Source organism: Cetorhinus maximus, chromosome 8 (assembly GCF_964194155.1).
Source record: "Cetorhinus maximus chromosome 8, sCetMax3.hap1.1, whole genome shotgun sequence".
NCBI lineage: Eukaryota > Metazoa > Chordata > Chondrichthyes > Lamniformes > Cetorhinidae > Cetorhinus > Cetorhinus maximus.
The window spans coordinates 27,490,654-27,515,253 of NC_135886.1; the positions used below are offsets into that span (position 1 = coordinate 27,490,654).

Consider the following 24,600-nt stretch of genomic DNA (forward strand, 5'->3'; position numbering starts at 1 on the left):
GGCTATGATGGAGGACAGGATTTGCATATGGTCAGGCACTGGGCACAAAAGTGAAGAGCCAGAGCAGGCAGAAAGAATTTCACAAATGCCAGTTCATCAGAGGGCAAAGTTGCATCCTAATTCTGCTGCAGAGAATTCCAACGAGGACTTTGATTGGCTAGGCTACAGAAGAAAAGCTTGGTGCACTGGATAGCCTGCCAGAAAGCCTGCACACATTAGGGATAATGGAGGAGGCCAGCTCCAATTTGGCACAGGGATTTGTGTAGAGCTTGGAGGGCATCCTTTCCAGCATACAACAGTGGTCACCTCCATCAACACCTGATGCAGTCTGATGGCCAATGTCATAATTTCCATTGCAGCACAAACAGCTTCTGCCAAAGATCTGAGTGGTACCTTGGAAGCTCAGACTGCTGTCAATGTAGTTCTGGGTACAACTGCTGAAAGGGACTTTCAGGACATCACAGCTTCACAGGAGGCAACGTAAGTGAGCCTGCGGGAATGAGGGATTGGTAGCAGGCAAGATGGCTTTTGTAAGGCCAAGTGGAACTTCTGGTTCAGCTGCTCAGTACTCCGTTCCACTCGGAAGAGCCCACATTCCGCCCAAAATTGCAAACGGTGTTCTTTAATGGTTTTGGACCCTGATTTAGATGTCTTAATGAAGTTCCGCCCATTTCAGACAGGGGCTCTGGCCTCCTAGTTTGAAGCCAGCTCAAAATTTTCATTGAGTGGGCCTCAAGTGCAAATCAGCAAAATGTTTTTCAGAAGTATTTTGATGAGAAACACAGCAGTACGCAGGTAAAAATTGTTGCTATCAACTCCTGAACTTGGGTACATTTGCCAATTTGAGTTTTGACATTGAAGACTGGCGAGATATTCTGAGATGGAAAGCAAAACAACTGAGCAGAACATGTACTCAAAATGTCCACAAATCTAGCGGCCATTACGAGATCGAAATCAAGATTGTAAATCTGAATAACTTTTTCATTCCATAGCCACAAATGTGGAAAGCAATTGAGCACTTCTCATGTCATTTTGATTGAAATTAGCCAATCTGACATAGATGTGCAGTTGAACCTCGGTCATATGCTGCCTTTACCAAGTGGGTTATGGGAATTTTTTTATCTCTGAAGGTATATCTCATGCACTAACTACTGAAAACAATTTTTCCCCACAGAGCAAGTGCACATTCACTTCAGAAAATATGAAGTAGAGTATCTGCAATTTGCATTCCGGTGGATGAATAACTTGCTCATGAGGGAGCTGCCTCTCCGATGCACAATCCGACTTTGGGACACATACCAGGTGAATGTTGCAGAACTATATTAATGCTTCTAGATTAGTCTGTACTCTAAGCACCTAATCATTGGCGGGGAGGGCAAGATTCCTTTTAATGCAGGTCAAAATGTAGGCCAATTTAAACTAATGCATTAATTGTTGCCAGAAAATAAAGTTTGTAACGTCTGTGATTTGAACTTGTGCATTGCGTGTTCCATTGTGTATGAAAAATGTTTAAGAACAGCAGCCATTTAAGTATAACATAAGATCTTTAAGTTGAATATGGATCAAGATCTGGTGGCATGTCTGGTTTATGGGCCTATGATCCTTTCACCTTGAATAATTTATTCTGATTATAGTAATAACCAATGTGAATTAGTTACTTTGATTATTTACTTACTCAGCATGTGAAGTGACATTTTAAATTTTGTTCTTGAATAAAGGTGAAAAATGCTTGATCACAAATCTGTAACTCATACCAAGTGTATGCGACTGATTTTCCTGTGGTCAGTGTCCATATAAAAAGATGTGGATTATTTCTGCTTTCCAGTTACATGAATGTATAGTGCTATGCATTGATAAAAAGATTTCATAACCTGGCTTATATATGCCACTGCTGTGCATCAGTACACTTTTTTTTTCAACACAAACTTAAACTGCTTTTGAAGATATTCCCAATACTCAGTAACTTACCCCTCATGTTATTGTACTTCAAGAGATGAGTTAGTCCTAGGACCCTTGCGATTTTATATATGCCAGCAAATCCTGTGTGGTTTTTTTTATGGTAAATTCAAAAATGCAGTGTTTTATAAGGGCAGCGATGTAACACCACGTGAAACACAAATGTATTGTGCAGGTAACTGTGGAGCTGTGTCCCTATAAGGAGACAAAGTATAATGAGAACTAAACACTGTGGGGTGAAGTAGGTGAATGCCAGTTGCGCACAGTGGGCCAATAACCCGATCAGCAGCCTGTTTTATACCATCATTTGATTTTCTTTTCCATTGAATTAATTGCTTCTTTTACATTGAAGTCATAATAGATTTTTTAGCAAAATTAAAGCTCATGGGATTAATGGAACAGTGCAAGTACAAATCTTTGAAGGCAGTGGGCCAAATTGAGAGAACTATTTAAAAAGCAAATGGAATATTTGGCATTATTAAAAGTGGATGCCAAATTGGCTAAAGGACAGAAAGCAGAGAGTAGTGGGGAATGGTTGTTTTTCAGATTGGAGGAAAGTGTAAAATGGGAGAGAATTTTCTCCCCGTCGTGTGGGCTGGGCGGGAGCGGGCAAGAGCGGGCGCGCAGCCAATTGCCGCCTGTGATCGGCTGTGTGCCCCCATTTTACGTAGGCGGGTCAATTAAGGCCCGCCCAGCGTGACATGCACCCAGAAGCACTCAGCACTACCTGTGTGGGTGGGGGGGAGGAGTACGAATTGGGGCCTGAGCGCGAAAGTGCGCAGAAATTTCCCTGAGACAGAGCTGTCTCACGGAGTTTAATTTTATTGTGAAAACCTGAAAAAAATTTTTTTTCAATTATTCGAACATGTCCCTCATGTGACAGTGTCACATGAGCTGGGACATGTCTATGAATGTTATTAAAACTTTTTATTAAAGTTGTAAAACATTCATGAAACCTCATCCCACCCATGGATGAGGTTCCATGAAAAATGCAAAGGCTGCCTGGGCTCTTCGCCTGCCCACCAACCTTAAGGTTGGATGGGCAGCCCTGTGAATCAGTATAACTAGTTAATTAATGGCCTTAATAGACCTTTGACAGTGCGGCGGATGCGCAGCCGACTCTGCTGCGCACCCGCTGAACTGAGGATCAGAATGATGTCGGGACGCACGCTGACATCACCACGTGTCATTTTATGCATCTGCGAGCGGTGCCTGCCCCTGCACGCCAACCAGAAGATTCAGGCTATTGTGTTCCCCAGGGCCCAATTATCAGGCCACTGCTATTTTTTATTGGCCTTGGCTATACAGGGCATAATTTAAAAGTTTTTAAGTGACGTGAAATTCTGGATTGTAGTAAACATTGAGGAAGATAGTAACAGATTTCAAGAGGGCATGGACAGATGAGTGAAATGAGCAGGCACCTGGTGGACAAAATTTAAGACAGAGAAGTGTGAAGTGATGTCTTTCAATAGGAAAAATGAGAAGAGGCAATATAAACTAAATGGTACAATTTTAAAGGAGCTGCAAAAACAGAGATATCTGGGTATATGTGTACAAATCTTTGAAGGTGGTAGGCCAAATTGAGAAAACTATTTAAAAAGCAAATGGAATACTTGGTATGATTAATGGTATTATTAAAAGTACAAAAAATAGGAAGTTATGCTAAACTTTTATAAAACACTGCTTAGACCTCAGCTGGAATTCTAAGCTCAATTCTAGATGCCACACTTTAGGAAGGATCTAAGGCCTTGGATAGGGTGCAAAAGAGATTAGCAAGAATAGTAGCTGGATTGGGAGAATTCAGTTATGTGGGAAAGACTGGAGAAGCTGGGGTTGTTGCTCCTAGAGCAGAAAAGGTTAACAGAAGATTTGCTAGAGGTGTCCAAGATCATGAGTATTTTGATAGAGTAAAAAAGAAGAAATTGTTTTCAGTGGCAGATGTGTTGAAAATCAGGGCACAGGGTTTAAGGTAATTGGCTGCAGAGCCAGAGATGACATGAAGAAAAAAATTTATACAGCAAGTTGTGATCTGGAATACCCTGCCTAAAAGGATTTAATAGTAAATTTCAAAAGGGATAACGTGTAGAGCTTTGAACAAAGAAAGAGGGGAGTGGGATGAGTTGGATGTTTCTATTCAAGAGTCAGTACAGACATTAAGGGCCAAATGGTCATCTCCTGTGCTGTATGATTCTGAGTGCATATGATTGATATTTTGGTAACTCAATTCCGCAGGTGAATTAAGTAGGTCAGTTGAGGTTAAAATGTACAGAAACTTACATTTTTATAGTGCACGACATGTAAAGGATATGGAAAAAAAAGTGAGGAGGAGGGAAATGGAAAATATTGAGGGTGGATGAAGGAACACTCACGGGGAAGGATTTATGAATACCTTTGAAAACACAAAATGATGTAATGAGATTAAGTAAACTGCAGAGGGGCTGAAGCAACAGATAAACCAAGGAATGAGAAGCAAGCTGATGTCAAAAAAAGCAAAAAGTAGGAATGTGTGAAGATCACTATGGTAGGATTGGAAAAGTCATAAAGGAATATGAAAGTGGTGACCAGAATCTTAAAAACTTTACTTGGAAGAACAAGAATGATGAAACTTTGGGAGGGCAGGGCACAAAGTGAAGTGCTTTTACTTGCCAGAGCCATCAAGGACTGAGCCAAATAGAAGTACATTAATAACATTATTTTGTTACATATATAATACTGCAATTAGTAACATCATAAGGTTTGATTATTGTTGATAGCCTAATGTAAGTCAATAGATTCTAAATTGTCATAAGACAATTAGGTTGGCTTCATTTGATAATTTGATGAAGTAGCATTCAATGCACAAGAGTGCTGCACTAACTTGAAACAATTAAGTTTACAGTCTATATTGTGGAATGGCACTAACAGCTTTCGAGTTTTGTCTGTAGTTTGGGTGGTATTCACAGAAAGCATGCAACAGCTTTCTTTGAATTGCAAGCTGATTTTGGTATCGAGCAATTCTGCAGCCCTCTGTGATGCTTTCATTTCATCATCTCTCCTGCACTCTCCTGATCCCTGAATTGCTTCTGTATTGTTAGACAGTTTGCCCAATATCCAGCTTCATACAATTTCCTTTAACTAAACATTGAGAAGCCTAAAACCATGACTTCAAAGGTTTGGGTGGGTCTGTTTGTCTCATTCTTCCAGACTATGAACAGTATCATCTTCCTATTAAAAAATCTAGTTTTTTGTTACAGGAGTCCAGTCTCCTGACCTCAACCATTTTTCCTGACAAACCGTTCATCACCATCAGTGTAAAAGAAGTACATTCTGATTTTGATCATCAAAGTTCATAGCTATGAACGTATTCTCTCTCACTGTGCTGCTCAAGCACGTATATTGTTTCATGTTTACCTTATTTGGTATCATTTCTGTAACTCTAAGAGTTCTCCGAGATATCCCTCTAAGGTTGAAGTGCTTGAGTTTATCAACTTAATCAACATTGTTGCACTACTCTGCAGTGCTGCAAGAATCTAGATGGCCCTGGATATCAAACTCATATTCAGATAGCACAGCTGTAGGTGCTGGCAGAGAGAGAAAGCTGAATGTTGTTGGAATACATATGGAAGCTAACTTTGTGCTTACACACAATATTGCTGACAGCACATTGATAGGAAATAGAAGAGAGCTAAAGGTGGGCAAGGTGGAGATGACCTTGGATGTGGAAGGAAAAGCTATTTCCAATTTTGTTAGCTATATTGAGAAACAGAGGATTGGAGAGCCATGATAGAGCAATGCAAGTTGCTATGAATAGTTCATTATTAATTGTGCTGTATGCATAAGAATAGTTTTGGTTAATAGTGATTTTTATTTCTAAATCAGCATGTTTTCAACTTTCTAACACTATGATATAACATTGTAGAAATTTTCAGCATTTAATTTATGCCTAGTAGTTATGGATCCTGTAATTTCTTCAACTTAATCATTATTTTTCTCAAATCACTGCCCTACTTTAAATCACAGGACTTCGTGAGCTTTTCTGCCCTATTTATGCTTCTATGTCCAGCTGTCCCACTGTGATTCTCAAGATGGGAACCTATTCACTGAAAGGCCAACCAGCATTTGGTGCACTAAGATTTATTTGACCGTAGTTGCACCATTGCTTGCCAGTGTCTTTTCATTCTGAAGTCAGGTCTTCAATTAGGATTTTCAATTAAAAAGAACTGTGACTGCTGCTCGTCCATTATCTGTTGTCAGTATATGTAAGTAGTAATGGATGTGAAGACTCCTGAAGCAAATGGTTACTAATAGATTTTTAAAGGTTACAGTAAATTAATTTGTAAAAGTTGGTGTGTTTTGCACTCACTTTGCAGTTAGCAAAATTTTGAGAGACTACAGAACTTTGTTAATTCCATTAAGAAATTTCTTGTATTTATTATTGTCTGTCAACAAAAAAATTATTCTGAAATATACTAGGATGTTACTTATACAAATTTTTGTACTGTTTTAACTCATCAGAAGAGCTGAAATATGACAATTTTTCACTTGTCAGGTTCAGTTTGATCAGTAACCTTTTAGTAAATTACTTAGTCTATGGCCGTGGCTCCATAATTAGTCTATACAAGCAGCATAGGAAGACTCCAATTCTAGAATTAAGCCAGTTAAAAATTGAATGGAGGGTATACTAAGGGCCAGATTTTTTGCAGAATCGGACCGGCTCCAGAGATGTTCAAAAATGGGGGAGATGGGAATCGGCCCCCCCCATTTTTGCCTGCAGTGAGAAGGAGACAGAGCGTGAATCAAAAGGGCGGGAAACCCAAACTCTGCAGGGCCATTTAAAATTAGCGCCGAGTTCAAACAGACCCCATTTTTGCTGATCCAAAGGCTTTAACGCACACTGTGCAAGTCACAAATTTATTTACTCCTTATGGAGTAGATGTAAATGATCTTGAAGGGGGGATAAGGTCTGTTGTGTCATGATTGAAGTTTTTTAAATCCCCAACCCTTTAAACGTAAAAAAAAATATAGGCTGAAGCTGTCAGAATTTTTTTTAAAAAACACCCTCCCTGGACTGCTTTGATTAACAGGCCTTATGGTGTAGATTAGAAACAGACATTGCCATCTGTTCATATTTGACAAGACAGATGCAAGAATTGCCCATCCACATTGACCTTAGCAGTCACCTAAGTATATCCACTGGAACCCTACCAAGCAGCCCAAATGATGGCATGGTCAACTTCATTTCAAAGGATGAATAAGAAAGTGATGCTCCACAGGACAGAGGGAATGGACACAGAGATCCAGCTCCAAGGAGGTGATACCCTAAATGTAGGGTCTATAGGCAGAGGATCAGCTCTCTCAACATGTGTGAGCACCAGTGCCTCAGGAGGTTCAGCAAACCTTGGCACGTACTGGCTTACATCTGCAGCCTCCTGGAACAAGATTTCCTTCCCAGTGGGCCAGGTGGACACTCATTTCCGGTGGCTACCAAGGTGTCTGTCCCTGTAAGGCCACCACCCTACTATCCACGCCCCCCACACAATCCTTTAGGACTCTACTTTTCTCTGAGATTGTGTTCTCTCTTGTCCTGCAGGGAGGAAGTGTAGTATATATATTTTTTATTCATTTCTGGGATGTGGGTGTCACTGGCTAGGCCAGCGTTTATTACCCATCCCTGATTGCCCTTGAGAAGGTGGTGGAGAGCTGCCCTCTTGAACCGCTGCAGTCCATGTGGTGTAGGTACACCCACAGTGCTGTTAGGGAGGCAGTTCCAGGATTTTTACCCAGCGATCGTGAAGGAACGACGATACCTTTCCAAGTCAGGATGGTGCGTGGCTTGGAGGGGAACTTATAGGCTATAGTGCTCCCATGTGTCCACTGTCCTTGTTCTTCTCGTTGTAGTGGATGTGAGTTTGGGAGGTGCTGTCTAAGAAGGCATGGTGAGTTCCTGTAGTGCATTTTGTAGATGGTACACACCGCTGCCACTGTGCGATGGTAGTGGAGGGAGTGAATGTTAGTAAATGGGGTGCCAATCAAGCCAGCTGCCTTGTCCTGGATGGTGTCGAGCTTCTTGAGTGTTGTTGGAGCTGCACTTATCCAGGCAAGTGGAGAGTATTCCATCACACTTCTGACTTGTGCCTTGTAGATGGTGGACAAGCTTTGGGGAGTCAGGAGATGAGTTACTCACCAGAGGATTCCTAGTCTCTGACCTGCACCAGTGTAGGCACAATATTTATATGGCTAGTCCAGTTCAGTTCCTGGTCATTGGTAACCCCCAGGATGTTGATAGTGGGGGATTCAGTTATGTTAATGCTATTGAATGTCAAGAGGCAATGGTTAGATTCTCTCTTGTTGGAGATGGTCATTGCCCGTCACTTGTGTGGCGCAAATGTTGCTTGCCACTTGTCAGCCCAAGCCTGGATATTGTCCGGATCTTGCTGCATTTGGACACGGACTGCTTCAGTATCTGAGGAATCGTGAATGGTGCTGAACATTGTGCAATCACCAGTGAACATCCCCATTTCTGACCTTATGATGGAAGGAAGGTCATTGATGAAGCAGCTGACAATGGTTGGGCTGAGGACACTACCCTGAAGAACTCCTGCAGTGATGTCCTGGAGCTGAGAATGATTGACCTCCAACAACCACAGCCATCTTCCTTTGTGCTGGGTATGACTCCAAACAGCATAGAGCTTTCCCCCTGATTCCTATTGACTCCAGTTTTGCTAGGGCGCCTTGATGTCACACTCAGCCAAATACTGCCTTGATGTCAAGAGCAGTCACTCTCACTTCACCTCATATTAGCAATGGCTTGTGTGAGCAGAAGGTAAGATCAACATTTGTGGAGGGTGACTGAGGCCTGGGTGTGAGTAGGCAATAGGATGAGGGTGAGTGCGAGTTTTCGCAGCTCAGATGAGAATGTAAGTTGGAAAGAGAAGAATGAGTGAAGCAGCAAGGTTTGTTGTTGTGAGCAGCCCTGTGCAGAAGAATGCTGGGAAAGTTAGAGTGTGGGACTTGGCACCTAATGTTTCCCATCTTCTTGAGGTCCTGGATCCTCAGTACACTGCCTCCAATTTGGAGGGACCGCATCTGCTGCTGACTTCCTCGGCCATTTCCATCCATGCCTGCTTGGTGCAGAGGTTGTCTTCTTCATCCCATCCTTGGGAAATATCAGCTCACTGCAGTCCCTATGATACTATAGTAAGATCTCCAGGTAAGATTTGGAGACTGAAGGAGCAGCCTTCCCCGGTCTCCCCTCCATTCCATTCACCCTTCCTGATTGGCTATGGACCCGGGGCAGGTTGCTAATGTCATGGCTCAGTTAAGGAGCCTCAGAAAAGCCTGATGGAGATTTCAGTGGTTTCCTGACCCACTAATGGTCTTGTGTTTTGGGAGGGACTAAGGTGAAAAGACTTTGTCCTATGAGTCACTGTTGTAAGAGATTAGGAGCTAGAGGTAAATATAATTTTAAAAAATATAGGCTTAAATTTTGCATTGAGAACAATGTTGAGGCTAACTGCACTCACTGTTATATTGGAGTAAATCAGACAGCAACTTCTGGAGTATGTAGTTAATACAGAAAAACAGAACTTTCAGTCTGAGTATTGCTGTTCCTGCACAAGCTGTGGCATAACAACAGTACTTCATCAATAGACATGGCATTGAAATCAACGTAAGGGCATGAAATTGTGATACTTACCTACCAGTTATCCACTAAACATGGCAGGAAAAGTTGGACCTTGTGCTTTCAGGAGTAAGTGAATTTTTATCAGGATGCTAAGTTAGGATGTCGAGCAACCTTTCTAGCCCTGTAAAATAACAACAGCAACAACTTACAGAGCCTCAACGTGGGACCTGCCTACTATCTGGAAAATTCCAGATGGTGTTTGATGAGTGTCCTCAATAGGCACTAATTGGCAGGCAGATAGCCATCATTCCTCTGAAGCAGCCTCCACATAAACACACTGGAATGGGAACATATCAGCAGACCGTCATGAAATTGCCAGCACACCACCTCTGAATTTGTCTCCAATGCTTTATGAAAATTCAGCTCCATGTGTCTCAGCGAAAATTCTTCAACCTAAGTGGTTGAAGAACTTCATCCTCGCATTTATGTGTCTTGCTCACACATGTCACAGATACCCCATGGAGAAAGCCAGGCTGGATCAGACTCCTGATGACAGCAAGTCCACTCAAAAGCCTGTATAAACTCTATAGGCAGCTGTCAGAAAAGTGAATGGCAAGCACGATTCCATCACAGCTGACTGCAAAATTTGGGCATGTGTATTTGAGGACATACAGTTTCCATGTAACATCTTCCCTATATTTTGTTGAATATTTAAATGAGAATTGGGCTTGTAGCGGAGCTTTAGTCAATACCGTGTCATGAAATTATTAACGTATATAATATTGGAAAATATTTTTCTTTTAAAATAGTAGTTAAGCCTGTGGGTATGTCTTAATTGGATTAAATCCAGCTAGTCTGGGTGCTTTGATGTATACTAGTTTTGAGATGTAAGAGGTAGAGTGCATTTGCACTTTTTGAATAGAGCATTCAAGAAGGCGAGTGAAATCTGGCACCTAGTTAGCAGAGACCAAGCAATATGTTTATATTACTAATACAATTGGTATTACAAAAGGGGTTTTATTGTTAGAAGAGGTGGAGTTCAAAGAGGCTAGTGATACAATGAGAATTTACATTCAGTGAGCTGTGCTAGGTATAACCAGTTTTGTGTGCGCAGAGCAGAGGGCATGTAAGATCAAAGCAGCTGCAAGCCTCCTACTGTCTCCACAGGAACCAAAGTGAAAGGAACCTCATTTTGAATTCGTAAGGTGAAAATGCTTTGCCTGGTGTCTGGTTAAGTCTGTGGGTTGCTGTTGCCTTATTGGAGATTGGTTTGGGAATTTGTTAGAAGTTATGACAGTAGTAATTTGTAGCCATGTGTATATATTTAACTTGTGTAAATTAATAAAATGTTTCATTTAGTTTAATATAAAACCTCTCGAGAACTAGTAGTCTGTTTCCTGAATTTAGAGTTGCATCTCAAACATACCACTTAAAAATATAAGTTATAACAGTTGTTTAAAGTTTCCCTCTGGGATTTTTAAATAACTCAGCTTCACCAAACTGCTGGGTAATAACAACCGCCATAGTTCACACAATGATTATCAGGAAGAAAAGATAAGATGATAAGCTGGGTAGTTTATTTATGGAAGAACAGTATAGACCAGAAAAATGTGAAATAGCAGTGGGTAAAATAACAGTAATGAGCAAGAATGGTTTCACCTCCTTGGAGCTTAAATCCCTCTTAGTGACCTTGTGTAGCGACCAAATTCCTAATAGGGCTTTTTTTAATAAAGCAATGGCAATATATTGAAATAGTTTCTGATTTAGGTAAGCATTGTACGAAGAATAAAACTCCTTTCTTGTCATCCCTCCCCAACCAGAATTTGTTTTGAAATCGATGTTAGTGAAAAATCATTCTTGGTTTGCCTGGCTGGTTGATTGGTGGCAATCGTCATTATTCACTTTCCTGGTGGCAATCTGGAAAATTCATGGAGTGTTAATGGGGCAGTACAGAAAATTGTGCCAAGAAGTAGTTGGTATAGATTTGTGCCCATGCTTTCTCACATGACATCTTTGTTGCGTGCTAATTAAAGTCTAGGTAGCAAGTTTTAAAGTATAAATGAATACTGAAAATTAGATGTGAACAACGTAACAATGCTGTAATGCAGTGAGGGAATATGAGAAAATTGAGGGAATGTGATATCACGGGGGAAAAAATTAAATTGACATCAAGCACATCTGTGTGTCAGCACCCTAATTGGCCCCAAACTCTCATTTGTAACAAGCAAACAATAGAAATACCCACATTTTTAAAATCCTCATTCAAAAATGGAATCAATTACATTTGTGAATTTTCTGTAATTCCTTTGGCTAGGACACAAATTTATAAAATATTAAATAATAATTTAGTCAAGCACAAAGCTACATTGAATTTCCATTTCTATTTTCTAATCACGCCAACAACCTCCTTGTACTGGAGACTAGACGCATGCTGTTGCTCTGGTCTTAGCCCCGGTTGTACGTAGCTCTGCCCTTGCCACAAGTATAATGAAGCAGCCCTGAAATTATGCCAAATAACTGGACTACATTTGTAATCATCACCAAATGGCTTTTTAAAAAAAAAAGCTATCATACCACTCTGGTTGCCAAAATGTTCTTTCATCTTCGTCCATCCTTACATTGAATGTGTTTCTCCTACACCCGTTGCTCCTGGGCCTCACCTTTCCACTTCCCCTCTCACACAAAGGACTGAAAAATGTCAGCCTCTGTTTTGCTGTAAGGTCTTTCCAGGCTCAGTCCTCTTTGCTGAGTCCTTTCAGGCCCCTGTCATTGCCTACTCCATCGAACATGTCAACCTCATGTGCAGCACATTCACTCTTGGCCTTAGCTTTCTGTGGTGCAGTTTTTATGTTATCTACATATATTGTACTGAGTAACAAGTGAAGATTGGAACACACATAAACTGAAAAAGAAACCAGATAAAACCACCAAAACAGTTATTGGTGAAACATGATTTTTTTCTTTTGGACCATTAGCAGCATCCTGAGACACCAACCATATATGGTTAAGAAGTTTAACATGAGTGCTCTTTTGCAGCAAATTAATTGGAAGTATGATCAGAAAATGAAGCCAATTCTAACAGGCACATTGCTAATTCAGCTGGTTTGTGTGTTACAGCTATATGATGCCTTAACCAACTAATCTATGTGTGACTTTCCTTGCTTTGTATTTTCAGTGCTGGTCTAGTGTTAGTACATGCATTAGTTAACTGGTTAGTTGTGGGAGGGGAGGAAGCTTTTCTGTATCAAAATGTAAAAGAAGAAAGGACTTTAAGCCAGCTATATATTTACACATTCTATGCTTTGCATGCTTCACTATTGTTATGAACAATGTATAATTTTTGTTGAAAATATATATGTATTTGTGTGTTTAAAAATATATAAATATATATATATGTGTGTGGTGGTAGTTTCATTTGTGTTGTTTGTGAGCCTTGGTGCCTAGGAGTCTGGATAGACTCTTGACCAAAGGTCAGGTCTTTTGGGTTTGTTTGTATATATACATTTTTAATGAGATTTTACAACCCCTGAAGGTAAAGAGATAGGTTAAAAGTTTGCTGATTGCGGGGAGGAATACACAAAGTAGAAAAAAACTTTACTGTTGTCTTGCGACAGTGCTCCAGGGACACAGACACAATAAAAAGACAGAAGAGAGAGTTCAGTGTGTGTCAGAGAGTGAAGATAGGGATTTTCAGCTCTCTGAGAAGAAAACATTACAAGGCTATTGGGACAGTAATTGATTGAATAGCCAGTTATAGAACTCAGTAAGGTGATTAGTTTAGCAGAGATGCTACTGGAAGACTGAGTTTAGATTGCAGGTTTGGGTGTCTCGGAGAGATATGAATTGAATGAAAAGCATTGAGTGAATGCTCAGGAATTCACCAGAAGAAAACTGTTTGCAACTGTGCCAGTCCCAAATGAGAAACCACTGTGTGTCAAGCTAGTGGTAATTCTTCACTGGTTTATGTGCCTGTAAAGATATTGCTGGGGTAAAAGAATGGTTTGAATTTGAAGCGTCATCTTGTGTTGAGATTTTTCCAATGTTTTTGCCTGGTGAAATATAGTTCATTTTTCATGTTTAATGAATATTTTATTCTTTGTGTTAAAAGTTCATCAGCAGACTCCTATGAATTTGTTCAATAATTTTCCTCCATGGTTTCTAAAAAAAAAGTTAGGATCTATCAAGCTAGGTTTCACTCTGGGATCTGACTTGTCCAGTATTAACATGAGCTGGGATCGTAACACTATGGGATTTATCCATGGATTATGTCTAGTTATTTTTTTACATGAGCCAACTTCAGATCCAGAATGTGCAGTTGTGCAAAAGCTATACTGCATGTCTTAATGTTAAAAGGTTTTAGGAAGTGTGATATTGATTAGTATGTTCTAATTATGCTGCATGTTATGGTCTGGGAGCAGGTTATGCTAATCTTTCAGTTTTCAGTAACTGTGAAAAGTGAAATTCTGATCAGATCTATTATTGATATTACCAAATTTATTTTCTTTGTAAATTGTACTCACTAGTAACCAAAATTAATTTGATTTATTAGGTGTATTCAGCATATTTGCTTGTAAACACAATAATATTCAACATTTAAAAATCTTCCAGCATTTTTATATGGCCCTTTGCAAAAGGTCCTTGCTATCAGTCTTATAGAACCCAGGTGGAATAATAGGATCCCAGAACAACAGTATCTTTTTTGTGCTTTGCTTTCATTTCTAAATGTTGCTTTATTATTCAGATTCCGTAATCAAAGACTGACATATTGAACCTAATTAATTTTATTTATGGTGCAACATAATGTCACATTGTTACTGAGATCTGCCTTTCTTAACAGTCTGGCAAGTAAAATTGTCTCTTGTGAAAAGAAACCTGTGGAAAAATGTGCTTTAATTGCTTTTTTCATAATGAAGTGTCGTGTTCTTGCAATACTTAAAAGCTCTGGCCTTTTCAGAGACAATCTCTTGGGCCTTTTGCTGCAGAAGTCAAGCATGAAGCTGATTTAATACTGCAGAATGTTCTTAAAGGAATTAAATAATTTCTTAAACACTGTAATGAATGGCACACTCATCATTAGAACAGACAATCTTGCGTGCGATTATTGATTAATTTTATAGCATTGAATTGTAAAATACTAGTTGGATATAATTTCAAGTCAAATGAGTTTCATGCATAGTTGTAATACAGCAGTATAATCTAAACTTTTATCCCAATATGTTTGGAATTATTTTATATAGTACAATTTTCATTTCAACAGTATATGTTCATTTTTAATTTGATTTGACTCTAAATACAAACTTTTGTTCCTTTCCTATTTATTTTTGAATTCCTGTACATTCCAAAGGATATTGTAATTTTTGAAACAAGCTTCACCAAACCTGAAATTTCATGATAAAGAACTGCTTTTATTCAGAGTTCAGGGTTTTGTTTTGCTTAAATGTGTATTAGATTTAATTAGTACGTGGAAATTCACATTTCAGAACTACTGCATGCTAGAAGGGAATAATTACATTAGCAACAATAATGTTACCAGATTGAAAGAATGTAAATCTAAGTATATAAATAATATAGTTTGAAGGTCACAGACCCGCTGTTAAAGATTAAGTGGTCTAGAATTTAATTCGAAAGCCTAGATTTGGAGCTAAGAATCAATTTCTAAAGATTACTGTTAAATTATGAGGAAAATGTTTTCTTAAAATGTCCCTCATAATCCTGTTTCGTTATAGCCCATTATCCTATCACACAAAAAGATGTACATTTTGATGACCATGCTTCATAGTTCATAACTTAGTCACTTAGTGAGCTTATTCAAAGCTTGCATTGGAAATGGGGTTTAATCTCTTTATAATACAGAATAAAAATTAATTAACCTACACAGCCATCAGGGTGTGTCATTGGAGGTAATGTTAAACATTAATGTTGAATGCTTCAGTATAACATTGAATTTCCTGTTTTTCTAATATTTAATGGTTTGGAACTGCTTTAAAGGCCCAGTTGTACAAAAGTATAGGAAAAATATCTGATGTAATTTGAAATGAGTTATAATTGTCAGAAAGCAATAATTCAATTTCCAGTCTTAACTGCTGGTCTAGAAACTATTCTCAGTGTCCAGCAAAATGATTAACCTGTTTACATGTTTTACAAAATGCCTGCATTGACCATTCTGCAAGCGCTGTTATAATTCTACTGAATAGGGTGCAATCTGTCTCATTGTGGCACTGTGCACATGTTGCCTGAATTGCAGGAAGCTAATCTTTTAACACTGCCTAATACACATTAAGGGATGTCTTATGGCACAGTGAGTAACATCCTTGGCTCTGAGCCAGAAGCTCCAGATTTGAGTTTCATTCCAGGACTTGATAGCCAAGGAGTGTGCGTTCATAATGCGGTCAAACAGGTCAAATATCAACCCGCAAATCCTTCCAGCACACATTAGCGGCAGGCGGTAAGACCGAGAGTGATTCCTGGTCAGCCATATGATGGAAAGAATGTTAAAGCCTCTACCATCACTGTCTATGGCTGCAGACTACAACATACATGTAAAAGTGCATGTTGCTTCAGCAACTTGGACTCCTAGAGTGAACTGTAACACACCAATGCACACTAGGTTAACTGAGCTATTTCCAGAAATGTTGTTTCAATATAAACTCCCTGGTAAATTGGTTGTATTCAATGAAGCTAAGATCCTTGCAGTATTCTGCATTATGATTTGAGATTTTACGAACTAACAGTTTAGTTGGAACAAAAGCAAAATACTCCAGTTGCTGGAAATCTGAAGTTAAAAGAAGAAAATGCTGGAAATGCTCAGCAAGTCGGGCAACATCTATGGAGAGAGAAGCAGAGTCAACATTTGAGGTTGATGACTTATTGTCAGAACTGGCAAAAGTTAGAGATTTAACAGGTTTTAAGCAAAAACAGGGAAAGGGAAGGAAATTGTACAAGAACTGGCACGTTACAGGTACAGTGAGGTGAGAGCAGTTTGATTAATTTAGACCATTTATACTCTTCAATTTTTGTGTATTTGTCTGATGATAGACATCCAGGTCAGTCTCCCAACCCTATGAAAAGTTACTTTTTATTCCAGTATGGCAAGGATGTGGAGTGACATGTTTATGTTTAGAATTATATCTTCTTAGTGAAGCTTCCAAACGGAAGCTGCTCCTCTCCCAAAAGTGAGGAGAAGCAATTAATGCAAATGTACAACTCTCGCCCAGTCTTGTGAAATCCTAATTAAAACAAAATAAATTTAAAAATCATTTAAGCCTTTAAAAAAAGGCCACCTACACATTCTAAATACAGAATGAAGAACAGTAATATATTCAATTAATGATATTATTTGGGGGTGGGGGGGGATACGGGGGTGCTGTGGGTGTTGGAGACGGTGTTATAGCTGTAATGTCACTGGATTAGTAATCTGGAGACCTAGGCTGGGGACCATGTTCAAATTGCACCATGGCAGCTGGTGAAATTTAAATTCGATTATTATTTTTTAAAATCTGGAATTGAAAGCTAGTCTCAGTACTAGTCATCATGAAACTATCATAGATTGTCGTAAAATCCCATCTGATTCACTAATGCCTTTTAGGGAAGGAAATATGCCATACTGGCCTGGCCTACATGTGACTCCAGACCACAGCAACGTGGCTGACTCTTAAGTGCCCTCTGAAAATTCAGTTCAAGGACAATTAGGGATGCCCAACAAATGCTGGCCTTGTCAGAGATGCCCACACCCCATGAACGACTAAGACTAGAACTTCCCTGGCTTGGGCCTACAAAGTATTTGTACCTCACTGATGGGGCTTACATCCGCCCAGTTGGGGACCAGTGCACCTCCCTTCGCTGGACCTGTTGGCCTCCATTGACATATTGGGCCTTGACCCAGCCACAAGAGTTAGAACTCATGTTGTAGGGAACCCCTGCCTCTGGCTGTCTCGTCATTGTTTGCCTGAAAAAGCAGGAAGCAGTTACTCCCTCCGCTTTGAAGGCACAGAGGTCTTGCTGGGCTTCTGTTGTTTGTTTAAGGGTTTCCACGAGTTTCTCACTGCAGTTACAACAACGTATTTACATAGTGTCTTTAATGTAATAAAAGATGTTTCACAGGAGACTTGTCAAACAGAATTTGATGCTGAACCTCATGAGGGGATATTAGTGCAGATGACCAAAAGCTTGATCAAATGGTAGGTACATAGACCATCTTAAAGGAGGAAAGAAAGTCAGGATGTGATTGGCATGGTGGGAGAAGCAGAAGACTATTAGAATCCCAGAGGAATCTAGGCATAGAAATTACTTTTAATTGCTTAAGTTTTCCTAAATACCACTAGTTTAGCATAATTTTTGCACAGGATTTTAGAAATATTTAATACTGAGCTTGAGAATTTCTCAAATCCAAGCTAGCTGGTGCAGAATCTACATTCTCATGCCAAAGAATTAAGGGGCCTCTGGTTCCCTCATTGTTTGCCTCTGCTCCCTGCTTTCCACATTGTAGCCATTTTACACCTTGTTCGCCGTGCTTCCTCTCTACTCGCCAGTAAGATGCTCTTAGATTAGGTTTTTGATTCTTTTGCCATTCCCTGCTGTGCCTCCACACTTTTGCCTGCTAGCAAGTGATTTGAAGCTCGTTTTGAAATTTTGAATGGTAGTATGAATGCTCAAACTTTGGACCTCTGGTTCCATTTGCTGATTCTCATGGTGCATCCCCACTACTGGGCGCCAGCAAGCCATTAGAAGCTGCTAAAACTCCATTCTGCATATATGCCAAGCTAAAATAAAAATACCTGGAAAAACTCAGCAGGTCTGGCAGCATCCGTGGAGAGGAACACAGTTAACGTTTCGAGTCCATATGACTCTTCAACAGAACTTGAAACGTTAACTGTTCCTCTCTGCAGATGCTGCCAGACCTGCTGAGTTTTTCCAGGTATTTTTATTTTTGTTTTGGATTTCCAGCATCCGCAGTTTTTTGCTTTTAACTTATATGCCAAGCTTATAGGTTGTATAATAAATGAACAAATTTTAAAAATTGTGAAGGATTGGAGTTTTTATGAAGTTTAAAGTTGAGGATCTTAAATCAGTGGCACAAATCGTACAGTCAAACAAAAGAAAAATGGGGAATATGATCCTCTATACTTGGATTTGGGATTCACGTTTACTTGTTCTGACAAAAATCATTGACTGACATATTGTTTAGGCTGAAGTTCTTGCTCAGGGTAGCATGAAACTAAGAAAATGCAAATGCCACTTGGAGACTAAATACCCTGCACTCAAAGATGAAACACAATTCTTTTCAAACAATTTTTTTTCCAACTTAAAAAGAGGGGTTGTGAATGGGTACAAGTCTCCAAATGAGGGCTTAGCAAAAGAAAAAGAAAACTCTGCTATGTAGTGTACAGTCAGCAGCTTTGTAAAATGCTTTAGAATTACATTAAAGGTCCTGTGTAAATGTAATCTGTTGTAGTTGCTAAATTTAGCAGTGGAACCAGGAGATAAAAGCCTGAATGCTAATTATCCAGCCACATTCTGAATGCATAAACCAGGTCATTTTTAAATGTTCTTTTCTTCATCTTTTTACACATTACTCAAACTATCAGCTGTGCAGAACAATTCTGGTGGCTTGTGCTTTACTTTTACCAATTATCTTTTAAACAACAAGTTTTGTTCATACAACACCTATAATGAAGAAAAATGTCCCAAAGCACCTCAAATGTAATTAGAAAATCAACAGGGAACAAAAGCAGGAGATGGGCTTTAAAGACACTACTAAAGGAAGAGAGGGAAATGGAGGGCCATAGGAATTTAGAAATGGCAAGCCTAGGGATTGTGCTTCATACTCCCAAGTACTAATTAGCTTCCATACTGGCACTAGTGCAAAAGACCTACAAGTGATAGCCCTGTCTTAACTCAAAAATCCAGTTTCTCAATTGTGTGTATCCATAAAATGTAATTTTAATGGATCCTCTGCTCACTTATGTATCATATTGTTGTGAGTGGTTAAGTGGTTGCAATGTCTTAATGGTTCCTTTGGGGTAAAAAATAATCATTCTTTAAGCTCATAAAATACTGTAAGATTCTAGAATCCATTACACAGAGCAATCACCACAACAACTTTTCTTACCCCCTTCCTTCATTTGTTCACCAAGACAATATTTCTTGCTCCCTTTAATAAAATGGATGCAGTAAAAGTAATAAATTCCATTATAAAGTAGTGTATTTGGCATCAAAGGCTCCCACTACTGTATATCTTGCATCGTCAGCTTTTATTACCTTATACACTACCTCATAATGGAATTTATTACTTAATTAACATTTCCTGCAAGTTAATTGAAATTCAGTGTTAAAGCACTTCAAGTTCAAATAACGTCCATGTATTTTTAGTTTCTGTTATAATGTCAGGGGTGGAATAATTTTGCTATTATTGAGCAGACAATTTCAACCCCACTACTGAAAAAGAGATATGGGGTCAAAATTTGCTATAGCCAGTAAACTAATCACACCCACCATTTGTTAGACTTGAACTTGTTCATTTAATTCCCATGAGACTACACCTGGAGAGATTACAGGGCATCTGGGATCCGTGTGAACAGGGCAAGCAACTGTGAATCTCCTTAGTCAATCAGATTAAAGTATTGTAAAATGAACCAGCAAATGTAGGTTGGAATTGTGAATTCAATGTTGAATCAGATACAGAAAGCCAAATAAAGAGAGCTGTTATGGAATGTCTAAAAGACACTTGACACAGAGTCGACTAGGTAGATTCAAGCAGCAGTTTTTTATTTAGTATAGGTGTGCACACATGGGAAGTGCTCTTTCAGAATGCTCTAAAAGGCAATTCGAAGTTACATAGTTTCTGTCGGTTGTGTATACCATCTTTGGGATAACTCATCATTAACTCAATATCCTTATCTTGTACATCTAATTTTTACATCCTTAATTACAAATGAGTTTACATCATAGACACGGAATGACCTGACCTTTAACACGAACTACATTCACAGTTCATTCCAAAACATAAACTTTGCTTATCTATCCTGATATTTTGCTGCTGTATCTAGTCATCTGCATATCTTGACCTTGCCGTCAAGCTATCGGTTTATTACAGTATAATTCTTAGACCATTCATCAATTTATTTTATCCTGACCCAAAGATCACATTCCTTTAGCTTTATCATGGACTGACCCATAGGCTAGTCATTAACTTCCAGGCCTGGCCAAAAGGTCATATTCATTCTTGTTTTTTTTTTAACTGCACATTTTTAAAACTTATATCCACAACTTGGCCAATCCTGGGTAATCCCAAGATGCATCCTGAAATGTCTCTTCAGAGTGAAAGGAAGCTTGGATTAAGAGATATAAATAAAAAATGATTTTTTTTCAAAAACTCTCTAACAACAATTAAAATCTGAAGGAATAAGACTCTACACTTATAATAGTTAACTTTCAGTGCCAGTGGTAGTAATTACGACTTATCATGAAGTTAAAAAGGGTACTTAGACTGAAACAGACCAGCCCTAACTTGTTATGGCACATAACAATTGTATCTACCACACATGTAAAGGAACTTCATTCCATCCAATGAATTTGACACAAGATGCCGTTTTTTGCAAAGCCTACCATGGAGTGACGCATTTTCTCAGTTAACTACACCTGCCCTTGCCTTTCATTGTTAATTCCCATGTTATTTTGACAGTAAATTCTAACTCTGATTTGTAATTCAATTTGTTTTTGAAAGTTTGGATTGTGTAATAGAAACTTGCAGGTTTTACTGTTAACTTTAAAAGAGTCTACCATTCGTAAAATTTGATTCTTCTGGTAAAATATATTTCAGTAACATATATGGCTATTGTTTTACACCTGGAAGAGAATTACCTTTGAAACTGCCAGTTCAAGATTTATTTGTGATATTAAGTATTTGTTAATGGTTGGTAAATTGTTAGTGCTGTATGAAGGGTTGCTAATTTAATGTCCCTATAACTCCATAAATTTAATTAAAAGTAGTCAAAATAGAATTTTCATTCTTCTCCCATTGGCCATCTCTTGATAAGTAAGTTTTAATTGATTTTGAACCTACTTCTGTTTGCGTGAAGGACCTGGCTTTTATGTTCAGCTGTTATTAGGTGTTTGTGTCTGCTGCCAGAGAAGCAAGACATGTCTACAGGAATTCAATGTGGTCGCTGTTAGCAGCAGCCTATGTCGGGGAAGTCACTGTGAGTGAACTCGAATAAGTGGAACACAGTGCTAGTTGCATATTATGCTGATTTACATGATTGATAGATTTATCTGGTTTTGGACAAACTTCTGTGGTAGCTTGCTGTTTGAAGAATTCAGTATTGTTTGTGTTTTTTGTCGATGCCACCTTGAACCAGTGACTATAAAAAGGACCAAAGCACCTACAAAGATAGAATTCTGAAACCAGTTTCAGAAATACAAGGCTAGGAGCACAGTTGGGTGCTTCAGCTGATTGGCAGGCAAAAGTGAGTTCCTTGAGGAGCAACTGGTATTTTGGATTCTGTTATTGGCTGATAGTCATTAAATAATTTCAAAACTGTTGGTGAATAACCTGGAGGTTTGGTCCAATGAAGGCTACAGGAGATGCTGCCCTAGCTATAGGTGTTGTGTATCTTGTTCTGATTTGACATGGCAATTGCATGATTTCTCATTAAACCACCTCATTAAGGGAAGTGGGTCATCAACAGCACCAGCATTTTAAGAATCTTGCACCCAGTTGGTGTAGCCTAAGAATCTGTCAACTTGCCTTCAGACTTCTCATTTAAAATGTTATGCTGTAGCTCCTGCGTTGGCTTAGTGGTTACATACTCCACCTGATGCATTCAATAAAGCTGACAGTGTAAGATATAGAAGTGCAAATAATTGGGAGGTTTTTATGCCAAGTGCACTACTTTGTTTTTTTTTAATCAGTCATGGGATGTGGGCTTCGCTGGCTGGACCAGCATTTATTCTTCATCCCAAGTTGCCCTTGAGAAGGTGGTGGTGAGCTGCCTTCTTGAAGCACTGCAGCCCATGTGGTATAGGTAGACCCACAGTGCTGTTAGGAAGGGAGTTCCAGGATTTTGACCGACTGTGAAGGAACGACGATATATTTCCAAGTCAGGGTGGTGAGTGACTTGGAGGGGAACTTCCAGGTGGTGGTGTTCCCATCTATTTGCTGCCCTTGTCCTTCTAGATGGTAGTGGTCATGGGTTTGGAAGGTGCTGTCTAAGGAGCCTTGGTGAATTCCAGCAGTGTATCTTGTAGATGGTAGACACTGCTGCCACTGTGCGACAGTGGTGGAGGGAGTGAATGTTTGTGGATGTGGAGCCAATCAAGCGGACTGCTTTGTCCTGGACGGTGTCAAGCTTCTTGAGTGTTCAGGAAGTTGCACTCATCCAGGCAAGTGGAGAGTATTCCATCACACTCCCAACTTGTGCCTTGTTGATGGTGGACAGACTTTGGGGAGTCAGGAGGTGAGTTACCCATCACAGGATTCCTAACCTCTGACCTGTTCTTGTAGCCACAGTATTTATATAGCTAGTCCAGTTCAGTTTCTGGTCAATGGTAACCCCCCCCCAGGATGTTGATAGGAGAGGATTCAGTGATAGTAATGCCATTAAATATCAAGGAGTGATGGTTGGATTCTCTCTTGTCGGAGATAGTCATTGCCCAGCACTTGTGTGGCGCGAATGTTACTTGTCACTTGTCAGCCCAAGCCTGGATATTGTCCAGGCCTTGCTGCATTTGGGCATGGACTGCTTCAGTATCTGAGGAGCCGCAAATGGTGCTGAATGTTGTGCAAACATCAGTGAACATCCCCACTTCTAACCTTATGATGGAAGGAAGGTCATTGATGAAGCAGCTGAACATGGTTGGGCCGAGGACACTACCCTGAGGAACTCCTGCAGTGATGTCCTGGAGCTGAGATGACTGACCTCCAACAAGCATGACCATCTTCCTTTGTGCTAGGTATGACTCCAACCAGTGGAGAGTTTTCCCTGTGAAACCCATTGACTCCAGTTTTGCTAGGGCTCCTTGATGCCACACTCGGTCAAATGCTACCTTGATGTCAAGGCCAGTCACTCTCACCTCACCTCGGAAATTCAGCTCTTTTGTCCATGTTTGAACCGAGGCTATAATGAGGTCAGGAGCTGTGTGGCCCTGGTGGAACCCAAACTGGGTATCAGTGAGCAGGTTATTGCTAAGCAAGTGCTGCTTGATAGCACTAATAATGACCTCTTCCATTACGTTACTAATGATTATGAGTAGACTGATGGGGCAGTAACTGGCTGGGTTGGATTTGCCCTGCTTTTTGTGTGCAGGGCATACCTGGGCAATATTCCACATAGCAGGTTATTGCGAGTGTTGTGCTGTACTGGAACAGTTTGGCTAGGGCGTGGCAAGTTCTGGAGTACAAGTCTTCAATACTATTGCCAGAATATTGTCAGACCACATATCCAGTGCCTTCAGCTGTTTCTTGATATCACGTGGAGTGAATCGAATTGGCTGAAGACTGGCATCTGTGATGCTGTGGACCTCCGGAGGAGGCCAAGATGGATCATCCACTCAGCACTTCTGGCTGAAGATGGTAGCAAATGCAATCTTTTGCACAGATGTGCTGGGCCCCCCCATCATTGAGGATGGAGATATTTGTGGAGCCTCCTCCTCCAGCAAGTTGTTTAATTGTCCACCACCATTCACAACTGGATGTGGCAGGACCGCAGAGCTTAGTTCTTATCCGCTGGTTGTGGGATCGCTTAGCTCTGTCTATCACTTGCTGCTTATACTGTTTGGCATGCAAGTAGTCCTGTGTTATAGCTTCACCAGGTTGACACCTCATTTTTAGTTATCCCTCTTGGCATGCCTTCCTGCACTCTTCATTGAACCAGGGTTGATCCCCTGGCTTGATGATAATGGTAGAGTGGGGGAATGCTGGGCCATCAGGTTGGGTTGTTTGTTTGAGTACAATTCTGCTGCTGCCGATGGCCTATAGCACCTCATGGATGCCCAGTCGTGAGTTGCTAGATCTGTTCGAAATCTATCCCATCTAGCACTGTAGT

The 24,600-nt window shown here is 39.9% G+C and overlaps 1 protein-coding gene across 2 annotated transcripts in view; it reads left to right on the top strand.

Annotated features, from left to right (window-relative positions):
- Positions 1-24,600, top strand: part of LOC144683527 (TBC1 domain family member 22B-like) — a 370,874-nt gene that overhangs the window by 271,492 nt on the left and 74,782 nt on the right. For both annotated transcript variants that reach the window (XM_078546604.1, XM_078546605.1), the window contains exon 11: positions 1,175-1,302. In XM_078546604.1, coding sequence (XP_078402730.1) covers positions 1,175-1,302 — 128 coding nt within the window. The remainder of the gene's footprint in view (positions 1-1,174; positions 1,303-24,600) is intronic.